The sequence below is a fragment of the Cyclopterus lumpus genome, chromosome 3, assembly GCF_009769545.1.
Source record: "Cyclopterus lumpus isolate fCycLum1 chromosome 3, fCycLum1.pri, whole genome shotgun sequence".
NCBI lineage: Eukaryota > Metazoa > Chordata > Actinopteri > Perciformes > Cyclopteridae > Cyclopterus > Cyclopterus lumpus.
In genome coordinates this window covers 26,293,391-26,314,797 of record NC_046968.1, presented here as the reverse complement: position 1 = coordinate 26,314,797, position 21,407 = coordinate 26,293,391, and the positions used below count along the sequence as shown (strand labels likewise).

The window sequence follows — 21,407 nt, the reverse complement described above, 5'->3', positions numbered from 1 at the left end:
GAGAGAATAGAGAGTATAGAGAGTATATAGAGAATATAGATAATATAGAGTATAGAGAGTATATAGAGAATATAGATAATATAGAGAGAATACAGATAATAGAGTGTATAGAGAATATAGATAATAGAGAGAATAGAGTATAGAGAGAATATAGAGTATAGAGAGAATAGATAGAATAGAGATAATATAGATAATAGAGAGAATAGTGAGTATAGAGAGAATAGATAGAATATAGATAATAGAGAGAATAGATATAATATAGATAATAGAGAGAATAGATTATAGAGAGAATATAGATAACAGAGAGAATAGATAGAATATAGATAATATAGATAATAGAGTATAGAGAGAATATAGATAATAGAGAGAATAGATAGAATATAGATAATAGAGTATAGAGAGAATATAGATAATAGAGAGAATAGATAGAATATAGATAATATAGATAATAGAGTATAGAGAGAATATAGATAATAGAGAGAATAGTGTATAGAGAGAATATAGATAATAGAGAGAATAGAGTATAGAGAGAATAGAGTATAGATAAAATAGAGAATAGATAGAATAGAGAATAGATAGAATAGAGAGAATAGAGTATATAGAGAATAGATAGAATATAGATAATAGAGAGAATAGATATAATATAGATAATAGAGTATAGAGAGAATATAGATAATAGAGAGAATAGTGTATAGAGAGAATATAGATAATAGAGAGAATAGAGTATAGAGAGAATAGAGTATAGATAAAATAGAGAATAGATAGAATAGAGAGAATAGAGAGAATAGAGTATAGAGAGAATAGAGTATAGATAAAATAGAGAATAGATAGAATATAGATAATAGAGAGAATAGAGTATAGAGAGAATAGAGTATAGATAGAATAGAGAATAGAGAGAATAGAGTATATAGAGAATAGATAGAATATAGATAATAGAGAGAATAGAGTATAGAGAGAATAGAGTATAGATAGAATAGAGAATAGATAGAATAGAGAGAATAGAGTATATAGAGAATAGATAGAATATAGATAATAGAGAGAATAGAGTATAGAGAGAATAGAGTATAGATAGAATAGAGAATAGATAGAATAGAGAGAATAGATAGAATAGAGAGAATAGAGTATAGAGAGTTGAGGCTTCATCAGGACAGTTGATCAGTCAGAGCTATAATTTAACCTGCAGCACAGGTCAAATCAACATGTTGGGAGAGCTGAGCAGGGACAGGGATTAGCTGCATGCTGGTCACGTGTTTTGATGTGTGTGTGTGTGTGTGTGTTTGTGTGTGTCACACACAAACACACACACACGCGCGCACATATATAATATATATATATGTGTTATATATAATAATATATATAAATAATAATGTCACAAAGTAGCAGAGATCAAACCATCAGGGGAATAAACGAGCAACAGAAGCAACGGAGTTAAGACTCATCTGTGGTTCCAAGTGCAACGAGGATTATTATTGTAGAGGATTAGCGGAGAGTGAAACTCTTCATTTATGTAGCTTTTTCGTAAATTGCTTGGAACAAAAAATCCAGACAATAAAATAAGAAAAAGTAATAAATTAAATGAAAGGAATTGTGTCCGCTGTCCTCTCTTCAAACGACATTAAGAGACTGAACTGCGTTGATTTGATATTTCAGAGTTGTAGTCGGCGAGAGAAAGTAAAGCCGTGATAATCCACAACCTCAAGGGGGGGGGGGGGGGGGGGGGGGGGTTGGCCCGGGCCCAGGACGGCCATATGCCGGCCGCCACCCTCCCTCGCTGCCTCCGCCCACTGTGGTCGACACCCACCACCTCCGTCTCTCCACCACCTGTCGGAGGCCTGGTCGGGTCGAGATTCAGTGGACGCTTTTTCTTTAACATTTTCACATCACGAGGCTCCTAAAGTTGTCATATGAGTTTTGAATAAAAGTCTGGGCGGAGCAACAAATAGACATTTGAATGAAAAATTGATTCCCCCCGAAATTTAGATTAAAGAGAGAGAGAAATGTTGTGCGTCGGAACGCAGGGAACAAGTGTGCGGCTCAGGCTTTCAACGGACAAGCGGAGTCGAGAGGTAAAATCACAAATATTTATTCAGTAATAAAAAGCAGAGTATTGCATCCTGTACAGTTATACGTGCACGGTCCTAATCAAAACAATCAACCGGGTTGAATGTCCAAGGAAAAAGGCGCTTAAACAGCGTGCGCTAAAGCTTCAAAAAGGATTTCTCTTATGAGGTCCCATTGGTTAAGACTATTGTAGCAGGCGGAGCTTATTTTAGCTAGAAGCGGCCTGGTTGGAGCACTAGGTATTTCCACCCACACTGGCTCACGTCCATTGGTTGTGGTCTTCATCCATCAGTATGTGTGCATGTTGTCGGGATGCAAGGGTGGGGGCATGGCGTTGTCGGCAGGATGAGGTGACCTTGACCAACGTCTGGGACGCTACGTTACTGTGTATCTTCCTCCCCTTTGCCCTAGTCAATGATAAGGGCAGTGTGTGGTGGGACCGGGCGCTCCTTTATTTTGTCTTTTCCCACTGAGTTCGGCCTTGGGCTCTCGTAACTCGGCGCGAACTTACGTGACCTTAACGCTAGGGTCCATGCTGTGTGTCGTTTGGGCTGAAGCAAGCTAGTGTGCAGATTTACCTTAATGCTGTATTAAAATGCTCTATAGTCTCAAGTTATTTGCCAACAGTGTAATGTATTTATTTTTCCTACAGAAACAAAAATGGCTTGTTTTTTTGTCCTTCCCATTCACACAACACCTTTTTTAAGTGGTCTACGCACGGGGGGGGGAGGTTTTAGGTAAATGGAAGGGCTGAAAAACACGGGACTTTCACCCAGGAGGCCGCTGTTCGTGTCCTGGGCGAAAACCAGAAGATTATTTATTACATTACTCATGCACTCAAGTAACACCGACTTATTATTTTACCCTAAACGTTGACTTGTTTCTTACGTAACTTCCTAACCTCCAAACTATAGTTACAGCCCCCAAATCCTTCTCCTTTCAAGGTTGCTATAAACACAGCAGGGGACCTTTTTTTTTTCGTAGGAAGGACGCATTAAAAAAAATATATATATATATATATATATATATATATATATATATATATATATATATCTTTTTAGTGAGACCGTTGTATTTAAAAGTTTTTTTTTTAAATTCTCCAGCACTGCATTAATCACCTGTGGCACTAGAGGGCGCACAGGAGATTCTTACACTTTGGTATTCGTGTGTGTGTGTTTGTGTGTGTGTGTGGGTAGAGCAGCCATCATGCATGGGCATTTTATTGTGTGGTTTTAGTCACTTTAGTTAGTTGTCAATGGGTACGTTTTGATTTTAGGGGGCGTTGACAAAAAACTGTGGTTAAGTCGGGACAGTTTTCAAAAGAATACGCAGGAAGTAACAAGAAAAAGTGACTTCCTGTTCCGACCTCGTTGGGATTTATTCATATGTGTTTGTAAATATATATATTTATGTAGAAATGTGTGTGTAGCTGCATCCTCAGCCTGTGAAACACTTTGCTGCTTGTGTTATATAAATAAGCTTTATTATTATTATTATTATTATTATCAACCACACGATATATGGTTTTAGAATAAACCTGAGACAATTACAACTACACAGAAAATAAGGATTTTCTGCAACACCTGGTGTTTGTTGTCGAATCTTAAGAGCCCATTTTGGCCAGGCGTTTTCCCATCATGCACTGGGGCCACGGAGTCGGTGGAGAGCCACTGTGGAGCCTGACTCGAAAAATCTGCGTCGGTACTCAAATGTAACCAGCATGCATTGCGCGCCGGTGATCGATTGGCTCATCTGGAACTAACCTAATTTCAGCGTATCTGATCCTCCGAATGCCGCCGTCCCATTGGCTCACAGAGCTGTCAATCTTCCAATTCCAATTGTCCGTTCCAGTGCTGTGCAAAAGGCATGCAGATGGATTTGGGGAACTTTCAAGGCCCAGAGCATTAGTTTGGTTTATTTAGTGTATGTTAGTCTGTATTTGGATGTATTGAACACCATCAATGATATAGTCAAATATATAGTCTGGCACATAAATTTGCACACATATTTAAAAAATGCCAGATTTAGAGATCTCGCGTGAATTGTTTATACTAAAACGTCTCTTATTACTTCACTTTATTACAGTCAACCTTTCCAGAGTCACTGATTATTTTTTTTGGGACAGGTGTAAACCTGCAGCTGCATCGTTCCATAGGAGAAGTCATCCCAAAAGTTATTGGAGACGAACCTGAAACTTTTTATTTTGTGCTGTGTGCCGTCTTCATTTGCTCTTAACCAGTGAACTATATTCTGATGTCTACACATCTGAACTAAATCTCACAAGTGTCTCTTTTATTATAACACATTATACATACATTAGTTTTTAATAAAATATGATGGAAAGGGCAGTTATCCACAGATTATGACCCATTAACTATCCGTAATCAAATACTGTACAGTACGATATATACAGTTGGTCTAATGCTTTGAAGATATGCAGTTCAATATTTAGCTTATTGTTATTTTTAATGCCATTTGCTGTGTATTATTACATTTTCCTGCAGTTTCAGGTGGACGTTAAACACGTAAGCGCTTTTATTTTGACTGATATTGCAACTGCGCTATGATTTGACATGTTAGTGGGAATCATCTGAGGATGATGATGATGATGATGATGATGATATTCCAATAAAAAAAAAAAGTCATATTGCAAATGTATATGACGTGTTTAATAATAGTGCAGTCCAACTCAGAAAAAAAAGTATTAAGAATATAAATCAGACCCATAAGGTGTTTGTTTGATACTGTGCAGATCACCGAGTAGTCCAGAGATTCTCTCTCTCTCTCTCTCTCCCTCTCTCTCCCTCTCTCTCTCTCTCTCTCTCTCCCTCTCCCTCTCCCTCTCTCTCTCTCTCTCTCTCTCTCTTTTCTTTCATCTTTTCACTGCAGCTTCAAAACCGGCGTGACTCTGCTGACGAGATCCGCTCAGCCAGATGGATTCACAGGGTATGGGATGTGAAAAGGATGTGAGTGAATAAAGGGGGGAGGGTGTGTGTGTGTGTGTGTGTGTGTGTGTGTGTGTGTGTGGGGGGGGGGCATCAGATTTCTGATGACCCCCCCCCCCCCCTCAGTCTCAGTTTCCCAGATTCACCGTATGTGTCATGGATTTTAATGTTTTTTCGGGGGGAGAATTAAAGAATTAACTTGTAGTTTTATTTTATTTTTTTTGTTTTATTTTAGAGAGAATTTAAATCGAGCTGATTTTTTATTTCACCCACAGCAGAAGCTGACGGAGTGGACAGTTATTGCTCTGGTTGCAATACACCCCATCCACCCCATCACCCCCCCGACATGCTCATTATTTACGGCTGTCTGCTGACATGGCACGTTCCACCTGATGGCACCACCCCTAGTTCTCTCTCTCTCTTTAATAAAAACAGGGCTTTATTCCTATTTTTCTTCTTTTTAAACTATTGTAATAAAGTATATCTTGTAGTAATAACCCAGTCAGTTTTCAAATCAGAAAAACATGCCCTTCCTTTGTCGCATGCACAGACCAAGGCTAAAAGATCTGGTTTAAATCAGATGTCCCATAGTACCAAAGTAATGAAAATAAAAATAACAACAGCCTTTATTTATTATAATATTTATAATAATATGTTTACAAAATATGGGGCTGGTTTTAACTAGATCAGCTACCAAATGTACTGCAACCGGTAATTATTTTCATTATCAGTTAAACTATTGATCTTGGGATACTTTTCCGTCAGTCTCAAGACTAACACGAATAAATCGTACTCCTGATGTGATCTTTTTTTTTAATACTTGCAAATATGAACGTGTGGCAGAAACAAAATGCTTTTGCTGTTATTTATGTTGATTTGTGGCCACCAGGGGGCAGAGAAACATAACTAAGTGGACTGAGGGCTGATATGTTAGCATGTCCTACAGCTGTTAACTCTCACATTGGATCTGTGTCCAGCAGACATGGAACAATATAATACACAGGGGTCGTGACTTTTCTTTTTTTTCTGTGTGAATGTAAATCTAATATCCTCTCCCTTTTTTTTTTTGCACCGGTTTTATTTTCTACAACTGTATCTGAACATCTGGCCCCTGTCCGTCTTGGTGCTGGACCGTTGGTCAAGTTAGCCTTTTTATGATCTGTATGATAATATATCCTCTTGCTTTGTGGCTCCTACACACAATGCTATTGCCCAGATACAGTGCAGACATGCACTCTGACCTCTAAGAGGGTTTAAGGTCACCAGGGGGTCGACGGGGTTAATGGACTGTACCGTTCCTGTTGCGTGTGCACGCGATTCCAGATTTTTAACCACCGCGCCTGAACAAGCAAAGATGAGCATATGTTAAATAACAGAGGTGGATATTTAAATGTATTTTTTTTTTTTTCTTCTTTCTGCCTGCAACAGCAGCGTTGTACTCGATGTACGTTGTGAACGTCCGTCACGGTTTACAGGCCGGACCGCCTGTATACCGTTTTTTCAGTTTTACCTTTTAATAAAAATACGTTTGGGTTGCACAGTGAGGATGAACTGAACCGGCTTGTTTACAACCTGTCTGGGCTTCTGACGACCGGGCGTCTTTTTCTTTTTTCTTTTATATATCGATGTCGCCGCGTCGCCAGACCTCAGCGATCACTTTGGGAGAGACCAAGACTATCTTAACTGATAAGAGACCAAAACTACAACAACCATCTGGAGTTTTCCTTTAAGAGGATGAATAGAGAGAATAAGAGAGAGAGAGAGAGATATAAGGGGAAATTAGGAGACTTATGATCAATGGGGGCTCATGAATAATTGAGAGATGTCTGTTGAGCTTATGTTATACGTTTGCCGTGGCGTTGGATGTCCTGCTAACACCAGCACTTTCCTGAGGTGGCGTAGTAAATGTGATGCACATAAGAGTAAACATCAGGGAGGGAGGGAGGGAGAGAAATGGGTTATATAACACTACTCTACGGTGCTCCTCCGCTCGAAAATAATTCCCTCTTCCATCTCCCTCTCTCCTCGGCTCTGAGTCGGACGCCTCTCCCATCGACCCCGGGGGGAGCGGCACCCCTCCTCCCCTCTCCTCCGGCTCTCCTCCTGCTCGCTCCTCCCTCCCTCTCTCTCTCTCCCGCCCTCCCTCCTTCCTTCCTTCACTTTCTAACCCCAATCCTCCTCCTCCTCCTCCTCCTGCTCCTCCTCCTCTCCTCTCAGCTGTGGATGCCCTCCTCACTTACAGTATGGACTCGGGAGGGGAAGGAGAAGAGGGTTGGATGGAGGACCAGTGGGAGAAATGGTAGGACGGCTCTGTGATTCTCTTCTCGCCGGGTTTTTCTTTTCTTCTTTTCATTTCTACCGGCACACGGCTGCGTGTGACCTTGTGAGCGCGGAGCGGCTGGCGTGCTTCCTCGCTACAGTGTATGTCGCCTCCTCGCCTCCTAAAGCTCAGCTCAGGCGTGCCCTTGAAGGAGAGCGGATGCATATGGCTGTGTGTGTGTGTGTGTGTGTGTGTGTGTGTGCGTGTGCGTGTGTGTGTATGCTTGGTGGGAGGGGGGGGAGCGGGCGGCAGAGGTTTGTCGGTTTTATGCCGAACCAAAAATAGGACCGGAGAAGAGGCGACACACTTTGTTGTGTGTGTGTGTGTGTGTGTGTGTGTGTGTGTGTGTGTGTGTGTGTGTTGTCACAGCGATGCCCATGCGGGAGATGCATTGTTCGGATTAATTTGTGCCTTTCGGAGTTTGTTTTCAAATGATGATGAAGTGGGGGTGGGTGGAGGGTGCAGGGGGGGGGGTTGATGGGACGGTCCTAGTCCTAGTCCTAGTCCTGGTCCTGGTTCTAGTCCTAGTCCTAGTCCTGGTCCTGGTTCTAGTCCTAGTCCTAGTCCTGGTCCTGGTCCTTGCAGGAGGACGAAGCTGATGAGCTGAGGGACTTTGTGCAGCCTCGTAATCTCACAGCGAGAACATAAATGTGTGAATTATTGGGGGAGATGAGGGGTGGGGGGGGGGTGGGGGGGGGGGGGGTCATGCATCTGCTGTGGCGACTTAACGTGAGGCTTAATGTGTACGTCGTGTGATTCAATTATAACGGCACAACACTGATGTTGGTGCTTAGAAAGTGACATTTGCAAGAGTAAAAACATCCCTAGTTGTGTGTGTGTGGTTTTTGAGATTTTGGTCTATAATTAGTAGCTTATTTGCAACTCTCTTCTTGAACCACTGCCTTACTTTTTCCTACTGCATGCAACTGCGGCGGAGCTGCAAGTTACTATCAGAAGAAAGTGAAAATAAACCTCATCTCGCCGACCCTCCTCTCTACTAAACTAAAAACCTGCGCTGACTGTCGGGTCACGGCTGGATTCAGATGAAGGCTGATGAGCGCGAGGTCACGCCGTCCTTCATTGACACAGGAGGAGAGGCGGGCCGAGGAGGCCGCCCCCCTGTTCAACCCGCCCCCCACCCCCGCTGACTTTATCCTAAACAAACTGAAACATCCGACCCGCAGTGCCGGTGCCCTCTGATGACATTTTTACAACTTTTTACGACATGAAAATGTGTCTGAGATGTTTTCTGAAGGGACATTTTTTTGGGGTCGTCATGGTTAAATATGATATAAATCCTCCCCGGAGAGGTGAGCTCAAGGCTTAAGATACATCGTTACGTATTAAAAGGGGATTTTCAGGGTTTTTCTCAGGTTGTTCGTGACTTCCTGGAGAACTACTTCTCTGTTTCAGCATTTATGTGTTGATTGTTACACGAGGACTTCATTACGAGTCAAAAACAGTCAGTTGGGGCAAAGCTTTATGATTGAAAACATAAAGAAATAAAATGAGGAAATATATTGCCCATTGGAACAGCTGTAGCATGTAGCATGTAGCATACAAGTTCCCAGATTCGTATTTGATGACTTTGCCCACTATGCGGTCAGTATGGTGCCGTAATGTACGATCATTTGACTATTTTGAGACACTAGTCGGGTTCATTGTGGTTAATTAATTGAAGTTAGCTTAGCTAATGTAACGGTTTCCTGCAGAAGGCCAACTGCCTTCCTGTAAGCGTGACAGGAAGGCAGTTCCCATTACACTTACAGGAACATGTCACGCCTTATTAGTTCTCATTGTCATGACTACAACAACGAGAGCGACTCCGCTCAGGTGGACATCACTCCAGTATAGAAATCATATTCACGCTCTTAATATCATGAATAGAAGAACTTTAAAACACCCCGAGCCAGTGTTACGGGTGTTACGCGGCCACATGATGCCCAAACATCCACTCCATCTCGTTTGTTCCGTATAAGAACGTCTCTATAAGAACGTCCCTATAAGAACGTCTCTATAAGAACGATAAGAACGTCTCTATAAGAACGTCTGTTGCTCTCCTGAAGGTTTCTTCCCTTTTTTCCCCTGTGAAAGGTTATTTTTGGGGAGTTTTTCCTGATCCGATGTGAGGTCAAAGGTCAGGGATGTCGTATGTGTACAGATTGTAAAGCCCTCTGAGGCAAATTTGTAATTTGTGATATTGGGCTATACAAAATAAACTGAATTGAATTGAATTGATCACCCAGGGGTGCTGGGAGGGAGGGTTGTGCAACCCCGCGGGAGACCAACACGGACATCAGGCTATTGGATTTTCTCGGCTATTTGTACCTCCGTTTAGGGAAATAAATGTTCCTTTTATATATTTAGATGTGTGTGTGTGTGTGTGTGTGTGTGTGTGCATCCACATATGCAAACGGTTGAAAGGTTTGGAGCATCTCTTAGGAGTCAGGTGTTTTGTGCGTTTTGTCACGCCTCCTCTCCCCCTTTTTTTCACGGCTGTCAGAAAAATAAAAAGGCACAAAAAAAAATGCCCAAAAGTGAGCTTGAGAGTTCTAGGGACGACACACTCCCTCGCAGTGAAAAGAGCAAAACGTAAAAAAAAAAATACATTTGAGATGACTTTTTTTTGTTATTCTCGCAGCAGACATTTCGACAGGTGCGACTAATCCAACGCTACCGATCAAAGAACGTCCCACGAACGCGCTCGTTGACAGTGACACGGAGTTCATCGCGTGTGATCGGAGGTTTCCGACGCCGTCATAAATCCGTGCCGTGCCGACGTTTCAGAGCCTTGACGCGTGACAGCAGAACCTATCACACACGCGCGCCGGCGTCCGCAGCCCTCCTTACCCACAATCCACTGCAGCAAAGGGGTCACCCTGTCCTGTCCAGGTGGTTTATCTCCCAGCACTTTCTCGTCCCCCATGACTCTCTCCATCCTTTCACCGCCCGCTGCTTCTATTTGCACTTTTGCTCCGGGGGTTTGATGCGCAGTCACAACATCCTCCTCTCGCTCCACTCTGGAGACGCCCCTCCTCCTTTTGTCCTTGCAGAGATTCCTAATTATAGGTCAAGACCCGCAATTCAGGGGTCAATATAAATTGGTGTGCAGTCTTCCCTTTTCCTCTTCTTTTCTCTCCTCTAGTCTCCTCCACCTTTTCCTCCCCTCCTTCCTGGACGTGACGCCGATAACGAGGAGCGTATCGATTTGGCTCCTTCTCCCCAGCGTCGGTCTGTGTTGTGAAATAAATTACATTTGGAGTGAACTGATGAGGTTACAGTTGTTGTTATTCAAAAGCAGAACCCGGTGGGGGTCTGGTGGGTAAAGACCAGTGTGTGTGTGTGTGTGTGTGTGTGTGTAGTTCTTATTGCTGTTTGTTGATATCAAAACTCACAGTCCAAAACAATAACACTGTGCCCCCCTCCCTCCACTGATTCGTGGGAGGAGTCAGCCGTCAATCAATGGCGGTATCAAACGGACAACTAAAAGTTTGTTTTGAGGAAGTGTGAGTCACTGCAACCATGAGAGCCATAAATGATTGGTGCGGCAGTATGCCAGATTAGCCGTGGACACACACAATCACACACACACACACACACACACACTCACTCACTCGAGTGCACAGATCAAAAGGATGCTGCAGCTTTACTGTGTCAGTCGGAGGGTTGTTCAGTGAAGGTGGATTCTTCCTCTGGTTTTTAAGTCCCTTTCTCCCTCCGGTGTACATGCATCTGACATCCTTTATCCCCGACCGATAGATCAACTGTGTTTCTCGTCCTCCTTTTCTCTTCCTCCTTTCTCTTCCTCCCTCTCTACCCTTCCTCCCTTCTCTCCGGCCTCCTCCAGGGCATCATTAAAGAGGCAAACAGATGCTTTACCTCCCTTATTCCATATTCCTAAAGACGGCCGCAGCTGTGTGTCATTTTGTAAGAGGAGACGGCGTCGATGTAGCCAGAAATGGCTACATCGTCACAACAGGGGGGGGGGGGGGGGTCAAACCCCACCCAAGTTCACCAGGTTTCTCCGACAGCTCGCTTTCATGCTCCCGGTGGCGACTGCCGTCTTCTCTTTCCTCCCAATACTCGGGTCTGTCACGCCCAGGAGGCTGCAGCGTGAAGAGATAACAGGCGGACATAATTACAGATGGAGGTGGAGGGGGGGGGGGGGGGGGGCATTGTTTACTGGAAGCTAATTGAATCCCGCCACAGACGGCAGGACGGAACATTTCCCCTGTTTGACACCGGAGTGATGAGCAGGGTTGGCCGGTAAATTGGCCGGCGCTACATTTACAGGGGTCCCCAGGGGATGAACCCCCTCATGTGTTTGGGGGGGGGGTGTGTCTGGTCACCGTGAACCTAACTAACAACCAAATCGTGCCCTTTGATCCACTGAGCACATTCATGAGGGCACATGTTTCTGTTGTTATGAACAACAAACAGGAAAATTAACTCGTCACTCCCACTATGATCCGGTTCTTCTCGCGGCTGCAGGTGTGTCGCTAATGCTCGACCGGCCAAGTCGGCTTCCCCACCCCCCCACCAATAGTCCCATATCTGATGCTTTACAACTGTTTCTGCCCTCCTGTACTTTGGTGATATTTCCAGAATAAGACGTTGGAGTCGCCACCCTGTCAGACGGATAATCCGGTCAAAAGGAGATTGTGAGACGTTCTGCTGTGGCTTCGGATGAGTGCGGAGGGATTAACATTGATTTTTTTCTTTCCTCATCCCTCTCCCCTTTCCCTTTACTACTCCCCCCCCCTCCTTCCACCAGGTTGACCCATGACATCAGCCTGGACGAGTTTGAGGACGACGACCTGTCGGAGATCACGGAGATCACGGACGAGCGCGGGATGAGCCTCAACTGCAATGGCCCGGATATGAAGGTAAGTGGTTCTCACGAGATTATATTTAATAAGAACACAAGGGGGTATCTTTATGTAACTCGTGAATACAACATTTGCAGATTGAGTAAAATGTCATCTATTTGTCCCCAGTTAAAAGATAATGAGGCCGACACACAGCCTCCAATTTTGTTTATGCTCACCCTCATTTTCATGAAACTGCACGGGGCGTTTTGTGCCGAACAGCTGCTCCATTCAGCTTCCTGCCGGCCCGAGAACAAGAGCCCAGAGGCAAGAGAGGCCTGATAGACGGCAACAGTAAAAAAAAAAAAAACAAGAGTCTGATCACACATGATTGCCCCGTTGCATCCTGGTTATCTGAATAATTCACACTGAGCGGTTTACTGTTTGTTCAAGTCCCTCGGATAAAGAATATTTCTTTTAAAAATAATTTTCCAGTGAAGGAGGTTTTTTTGGGGGGGGTCCCACGAGCGCCCTAATGTCCTCAAGTTTTATTACGCATAGAAACGAGAGGCGGGGGGTCATTAACGAAAACGTGAGCGCTGCTAGAGGAGAGGGAGAGAAGTGGAGTGGTAGAGAGAGGTAAATGTATTATTCTGTCAGATCTCTCCGGCTCTGTTCCTCATCACCCCCCTCCTCCATTCAGCTCTGCTACCGTAACCAAGGCAACAGGAGGGTCCAGGGGCTTTTTTTTTTTTTTCCAGTGTCAATTATACGAGCACATGAGATATATATATATATATATATATATATATATTTATCTTCTGTGATGTGTATTTTGATTGTTTTAGTGAGGCGGTCACCTGACGGTTGAGGGGAAATTTATTATATATATTTTTTGGGGTTGAAAAGCAATTTATTCATCTCTGCTTTTTTCTTATCCTCCCATCCGGGAAGCTAATTATAGCCCGGCTTGTTGAATGTGAGGGCTCTCGGCTGGAGGTGTGTGTGTGTGTGTGTGTGTGTGTGTGTGTGTGTGTGTGTGTGTGTGTGTGTGTGTGTGTGTGTGTGTGTGTGTGTGTGTGTGTGTGTGTGTGTGTGTGTGTGTGTGTGTGTGTGTGTGTGTGTGTGTGTGTGTGTGTGTGTGTGTGTGTGTGTGTGTGTGTGTGTGTCGCATCACCTTGCAGGGGCCTCACAGAGATCCAAAATGGCTGCTCGACAGCGGGCGGCAACAACAACAAACCACACGTGTCATCGACGTCACTCTCGGGTCATGAAACAAACTGTATAACAGCGTCTTGTAGGGAAAGAGCAGGCTCTGCTGGTTGCTCTCAATAATGTGTTCCCCCCCCCCCCCTCACTGTGACTTATTTAAAGATCTAAAGAGGCAGACATCTTTAGTTAGCAGGCGTACATTCATCAGGTGGGCACATTAAACTATATTTCCCCTCCAGCCGGGTGAGGCGGCCTGAAATTGTTTCAGCTTTCATCACAGACCTTGGTGACGGCTTCATTTTTACTTCCTTCCCATTTAAAAGTGCAACGTGTTGGATGGAGGCTGCTTATAAATGTATGATGAGGCGGTGCAGCAGGACGTTGGGTGACTGGGAGGAGGAGGGGGGGGGGGGGGCTGACTGGTGACCTCATCAGTGAGCTCATCACCCCAGGAGGGTTAAGGATGCATCTTGTCCCATCAATAATGGACGGTCACTCACCCCAGACAGGCATGGTGTCTGCCTCAGTGTGTGTGTGTGTGTGTGTGTGTGTGTGTGTGTGTGTGTCGAGGGGTTTATAGGGAGGGATCAGAGGGCGTGTCCAAACTAATGCAGACATTTTCTAAAAGCTGTCATGTGCAAATGGTTGAAAAAGTCATATGTCGGGCAGGGGTCAGATGAAATGGGCAATAGCGCTAAGTGACTGTAGAAACACACACACACACACACACACACACAGTGATGTACAATGGACTTGAAAATTGATCAAAATGATGAAATCCAGTGTGACATTTTGTTGGCGGTTACACATCCCATAATTATAATTTTTGCATTCCTCCAAATGTGTTGAGTCGTCTGATTTGAGCCAAATTCCCTTATTTAATCAAGTTATTCAAAACAACCTTTTTTTTTAAAAGGTGCCATATGTAACACGGGACATTAATATAGCAGCTAACAACTAGAGATGATTGATGTTATTTAACACTTTATTAACATGGTTTACCTACATCAATGTACATTAGTAAAGCGGATCTCATTAACCCAGAGGAAGAGAGGGGGAGAGAGAGAGGGAGATGGAGAGAGAGAGGGAGAGGGAGAGAGAGAGGGAGATAGAGAGGGAGATAGAGAGGGAGAGAGAGATGAGGCAGAGAGGGAGGGCAGCAAAACACTTACAAGAGGAGAAGGAGACCTATTTCCATGGCAACAGTGTTTCTCTCACCTACCCCATGTGTCAGAGCTGAAAAATACATGCATTACACACAGACACACACACAGACACACACACACACACACACACACACTGCCCCCATGGATACCGCTCACGTCATGTCATCCACACATGGCAACAGCAGAGAAGAAGCCGCCTCAACAAGAGGAGCTTATTGTATCTCTGGGCCTTTTTTAAGAGCGTCATCCACCCTCGTGTGTTGTTGTGTTGTTGTTGTTGTTTGCTGAAAGTCAGCTGTTTGTTTGATATTCATGCATTTCCGTGGGTGATCCACACAAAAAACTGAGGACAAAATGACCCGGCATACGGAAGCTGCCATCTTGCTCTTTTTGACGTTCTTTGGAGAGCCAGAGCCCGGGGAGGGGGTGGTCGGGTCCCGCCCACCCGCCCACGAGCCAATCAAAAGCCAAGCACGACCGCAGCTCGTTAGCGTGAGCCACCTAGCTGCTGCGCCACCATAATATCTCTATAAATACATTGAAGCACGTTCAAATACACGTGCTTTATACTCTTTATGTTGTTATTCTTTGTGAGTTTGTCCCTATGAGTGGCTCCTTTTCTGTTGCGCATACTCATTTTATCCTCTGTTGCCATAGAAATAGTGATTATTGCAGCTAAGAGTCATTCCAGATGTACAGTGGGTCATCACGTTGCTTGCTATTCAAAACACAGTGCCAAAGATAAGAATCTCAGATCCTTCATCCTTCCTACAGAAGTATTTACAGTTAATATAGTTTACACTTTTCTCTTTGTTTATTATTGTAAACTGTATTGATTATATTTCTTTTTTTTTCTTTTCAGCTGTCTGGTGTTGTTATATTTGACTTGTCGGCTGTGCTGTTGCCCTGCTGGGGCTGTTCTGATTGGACGAGAGCCGAGCATCAGTAACTCGGAGGCGGCGGTATCTCCTCAGCCTCCTCGTCGTCACCGAGCCTCTCGTCTCTTAGCAACAGGGGCCTGGGCTCTCTTAAAGGGGTCAGGCATGATTTAAGGTCCTGAAACGAAGGAGGAAGAGGTGAACAGGCGGGGAGAGAGGAGGGACAGATGGATGAATGGACAAGTGCACTGATTGATAGATGGATAGATTGACAGATAGATGAACAGGTGGATTGATGTATGATTGATGGATGGATGGGGCGGATACAAGGATGGGCAGACAGACCGTGGACGGACGGATGGATGCTAATAATGACATTTAAAGTGACGGCGTATCACTTTAAATGTCATTAAAAGTGCGTTACCCCCTTTCCATTTTGTACAGGATGGTTCAGCAACGCGAAGTGAGATAAGAAAGGAAGCATTGAAGCACCTTTCCTTCACATTCAGCGATACAATTTGACAAAGACTGTGCCCGAATGCGTCCCTAATTCATTAATTAAAACACGGGAACATTCGAAAAGAGAGGTTTTTGTATTGGTATCAAGTCCAAAAATGAATAGAGAGAGAGAGAAAGAGAGAGAGAGCGTCGCTGCATACAAATGTGCTTGAAGGCATCACTTTAACTCTCCTTACTCGCCACTCTGCTTCATTTACAAAGGAAGGCACAACGTCTTCGTAACGCAGTCATTCACTGAGAGAGGGGTTTAATCAAGGATCCGGTTATAACCCAGATTACATACGTACGTGACTAACGAGTGTTATGAGTGCACACGATGTGAATCATTGTAAAGTAAGCGTGCCTCACAGCTCTGTTGTTGCTGGGCATCTCTCCTGATCACGTTATAATATATACATATATATATGTATATATTATAACATATGTTATATAATATCAAATTGATTGGATGTAATAAAATATTATATATATATATTTAATTTATATACAATAAAATAATACAATAATTCTGTTTTGGTTGGTTTATTTATTTTTATATATATATATATATATATATATGTTATAATATATATATACATATACCAACCAGAATAAAAAATATAAATATTGTATATAAATGAAAATGAAATATTAATTAATAACATATGTTCTTGAGTCTTTTCTATAGATAGACTGTAGTCAAATATGAGTCCGTTGTAATACACAAATCTCTTACTAAATAATTATATATATATATATATATATATGTTATAATATATGATTGGATGTAATAAAATATTATATATATAATATTTATATATAATATTTGTATTATATTATGTATATATATATATATATATATTTTATAATATTTTATGTATATAAACATTTGATTTTATTATGAGTATTATAACATGTTGATAGAGTCATAATGTTGTGTAATTCATTAAGTCTATGCCACCCATCTGTACCGAGTCATGGAGACTGGGGGAAATATCGCAGGTTTAGAAGCTTTTTAAGTCAAAGTGCCGCAAACCGTATCCCATAATTCTGACCGCTTTTATTCACTTTGACGTTCTTCTCGTGTCGTAGTTCTTATTGGATTGACGGCTTCGGCGTTGTGAGCGTTCATTTGTGCGTCTCTGCGTGTGTGTGTGTGTGTGTGTGTGTTTGCCATGTGGAGTAAAGAGGGAGCTCAGGACCGTAATGGGCTTAACAGCGACTTGATGTCCATGTCAATGCATCTACATCACGTCGACCAACAGGAGGAATTACTGTGTGTGTGTGTGTGTGTGTGTGTGTGTGTGTGTGTGTGTGTGTGTGTGTGTGTGTGTGTGTGTGTGCTAAGCCAGTGACGCTAAGTGAAGCAGACTGCGCTGTCCCAGTGCCCCCTGACTTACTCCGTCTCCCAGATGACCCGGCGTTCGTCACATGCTTTGATTTCAGTCGAAGGGAATCTCATCACGAGAGGAAACAACTGCTCTGATTTGGCTTTAGAGTTGTCGGGCTTGTGGAACATGTGAAAACAACCACGCCGAGCAGAGCTTTAAGCACCTTTTATCAACCACGGGACAAAGGAACCTCTTGGGGAACGAACCACGGGACAAGAAGACCAGGGACTCAATAAAAACAACCCCCCCCCAAAAAAAAAAGTGAGGTGAAGATCGCGGGAGCCATTTTAAGAAAGGCTCTCTCGGTAGAATAGACAGCGCAGAGACGCTGAGAAGAAAATCTATAATTTCCGGTCGTTTCACAGCTGTTACCATCAAACACTCCGACGGAGGAGTTACTGTAGAGACGGACGGGTCCAACGCGCATCGGTAAATGTCCCACTGAGATATCTCACGGTCGATTTACCTCATCCCTCCCAATGGTTATCAAGATATTTACCCCTGAACCACAAGGACCACCTCGTGGGAAAACGGCCAAAGTCAGAAGGTTATTCATCTTCTGGGGACCACGAATGTTGAATAAGTCAACGCAATCCATGAGCAGGAGTTGTGGACCCACAAACCGGAGCCTCGGGCACGGATGGTTGTGGGTTCACCTTTTAAAGACGCGGCTCTTAAGACCTCCTTCATCATTTCCTTATCGTGGCAATGAAACAATCGGGATTACATGGTCGTGTTACGTTTAACACCAAATTGGAGTCGAGGCTGAGGTCGTAAACTGAACACCGATTAGCATCTCTGCCCTGCGTTTGGCAGCGAGAGTGTTAAGAGGCAGAAGACAGAGCAGTTTCTAATTGGCCGGCTCGGTCTCCTCATCCCCGCACTCTCTCTCTCTCTCTCTCTCTCTCTCTCTCTCCCTCTCCGCCTGCCTCTCTCTCTCTCGCTCTCTCTTCCTCTGCCTCGACTGACGGCGCGTGTCCTCCAATCCCTGCAGGGCCGCGTGAGGCGAGGGACCAATAGCCTGTCGGGGAGGGCGGAGCTGGGAGCCGTCGGCCAGCTCCAGGCAGAGATGCTGCATTTGGAGCTCATCGACGGTGCCGACGGTTGCCGCGGCGACAAAGAGACCTCGAAGGCGTCGGCAGTCGCAACCCCGCCGGTCACCAAGGACCCCGCAGCACCCGTTACTATGGATACCTACCGGCCCAAGAGACCCACGACCCTTAACCTCATCTCGATTGTGCCGCGCACACAGGTAGAACCTCATCGACACACACACACACACACACACACACAGTTTGCGGCAGATGACTAAATATTGATTTTAAAAAAGCAGAAAGAGTGGACTTCCAATGAAGAAGATTTGTGTCCTGCCTGTCTGTGTGTCCTGCCTGTCTGTGTGTCTTGCCTGTCTGTGTGTCTTGCCTGTCTGGCTGCCTCTTCACACACACATGTAAATATGTGTATCAACAACCTGTCTGACATCACCATTGGATTCACGACAATTGTTTCTCTTGACAGGATGTGTTCACTGCACTGAACAATAGCCTCTATTGTCAAGAGAGAGACATTTTTTTTTTTTTCTCTTCGTGCCCGTCTCTGTTTGTATTTGGCTGCTGCTGGAGCTTGTGACTGTGTGTGTGAGCGTGTGTGTGTGTGTGTGTGTGTGTGTGTGTGTGTGTATGTGTGTGTGTGTGTGTTCGTCAAATCTCTGCGACGACCAATTTCTGCTTTATACCCCAGCTTTATACATTTTGTCTTTGGGGGGTTACTTTTAGGCTTAAGGCTAGATAGTGCTCAACACAGCTGCAATAGACTTAAAACAGTGCATAGCTAACAAGATAGTAAGTACAGTGCTACACCAAAGACACATTATAAAGAATGTGTGAATAAGGATTGCACATAACCTGAGAATCAGTAAAGAATCATAAAGACCATGAACCCGTAATACATACAACTGCATTCACCAACGGTGGCTCCTTCCTGTGTTGTAGACGTTGGGAGGAAAAGAAAAGTTTGAAGCCACATAATGTTCTGTATTAATACGGGTCCTCAAAAGGTTAGACATACAAACGTGTGTGTGTGTGTGTGTGTGTGTGCGAGGTGGGGTTCGGGTTCGCCACAAAAACAACATTGTCAGACTTCGGGGAGAAGAAGACCACTATGCTGAAGGGGGTGGGGGTAGTAATGATCAAGTGATTCAAGGGGAAGATCACGATTGGTATCGACGCGTGCGTGTGTGTGTGTGTGTGTGTGTGTGTGTGTGTGTGTGTGTGTGTGTGTGTGGGTCCACCCATGTCCATGTAAGAAGACAGTGTCACGGTGTCACCTGATTTTCACCTGTCGCTGTCATACAAAAATGCACCTTGTGCGCACAAAACCACTAAAAACACTGAATCAGTGCAGAGGGCACTTTGATCCAAACTGCCCTGTAGCTTTAAGTGCGCCTTCCAGTCACTAGCTAACGCGTAGCTAACGCGTAGCTTGTCCCGTCCCATCACCGCTTTAGTTACACCCCATCGCCGCCTTTCACATCCAATGTACCTGCCGGGTCCTGCAGAAGTTCACGATGCCTGCGAGGCGACAATAATGTACAGTGAGTTTGCTCCCTCACAGCGAAGGCTGCCGACGTGATCAAACCAAGCAGCTCTATATCGGTCTGCGCTTTGTTCCTTGCTCAGTGTGTGTGTGTGTGTGTGTGTGTGTGTGTGTGTGCGTGTCTTCGAACTGTCAGAACTGGAAAGCGTGAAGGGAATAATTGCTCTGAAACATTTTTTTCTGGGACATTGTTCACCTTCATTCTTTTAAACCAAAAAAGATATTTAGATGAGGAAGTGGGTGAAGGTTTCCTGGAAGTGGCCTTTTGAAGGAAAATGCCATATTCAGCACAAATATGTTGTCTCCGCACAGCTCTCATGGCGACGGCTAGCAACTAACGCTGCTTATGGTAACAGCGCTATTTACAGATTATGTTTGAGTGTTTCTAATGAATTTGTCTGCTTTATCTGAGGATCTATATTAGTTATGACCTTCATCTATAAATCATTTAATTTATCACTCAGACTCAAATCAACTGAACCACCTGGTTTTGATTCAGGAATCATTACTGGATAACAATAAAGAATGTATACATCCAAGCTTTTATTATGTATAAAATCACCATCATTATTTTTGGTTGTTTGATGGATTAAAAACACATTTATCTGCTCTACTGCAGTACAATGGATTAATGGTCCCTCAAATATTACGTTGATAACGGAGCGCCTTCAAAGTGTCCTTGAAGAGATTTCTCAGTCATTTGTCCTCCCTTCCTGTAAAAGAAAAGACCTGTGTTCATAGTGTTCATCCAGACTGCGTCTACACAAAGTGTAATAGTTTAAAGATTAATAAACGGTTGGAAAAGGCCTGGCGCTTAACACACATCCGATGACGGATCGGCACAACGCACCCGCAGGTGCATTCCGCTCTATTTCTATCTCCCCGTCGGTGTAGAAATTGATCTTCTTGCACAAGTAAATAAAATGTCCCCCTCCTGGCCTCAGACTTTTTAATTTGTAGATTTGTTTTCTCCGGCACGTCTCTAGGTGAGAACCTACAACAGCTGCAGCTCAATCATCCAAAGGTGTTGTGAACCCAACAATTAAACCCACTTTTACTGAGGTCTACTTGTAATATACAGGTAAAAGAATGCTAAAAATAACTCAACAATAATTCAGATTTGTAAAAGTAATTCATCTTAGTCAGGTCTGTCCGCAAGATGACAAACAAACAACTTTTTTTTAATGAGTCCTGATCGTTCGCAACATGTTGAAGATGACGTCATTTAGGCGTAAATACAGCGACTTTTTTTTAATATACAATATTATTCTCCTCCGTTTCCTTCCTCTTTGTACGTAATCATTGCGCCCCGCGGAAAGGTCGCTTTGGTGTGAACGCAACGTCAGTCAGAGGCGAGATAGATGAGTAGTGATGATCTCCAGAGAGAGAGAGAGAGAGAGAGAGAGAGAGAGAGACACTGCACACCGGGTGACTGTTTCCAGGTCAGTGGATTGGTAAAAATGCAAAAATATACAATTAGCTGTGCATCATTCGGCAACGAACGACCAGCTCAGAGATGTGAGGCCTTTATTT

General features: G+C 43.9%; 1 protein-coding gene across 2 annotated transcripts in view; it reads left to right on the top strand.

Moving 5' to 3' along the window:
* Positions 1-21,407, top strand: part of mapk8ip1b (mitogen-activated protein kinase 8 interacting protein 1b) — a 35,934-nt gene that overhangs the window by 2,343 nt on the left and 12,184 nt on the right. The window contains exons 1-3 of one of the 2 annotated variants that reach the window (XM_034529637.1): positions 7,247-7,305; positions 12,101-12,212; positions 18,274-18,531. In XM_034529637.1, the coding sequence (XP_034385528.1) occupies positions 7,250-7,305; positions 12,101-12,212; positions 18,274-18,531 (426 nt within the window). In that variant the 5' untranslated portion in view covers positions 7,247-7,249. Of the gene's footprint in view, positions 1-7,246; positions 7,306-12,100; positions 12,213-18,273; positions 18,532-21,407 lie in introns of those variants that run through there. The other variant, XM_034529636.1, reaches the window with a different exon arrangement.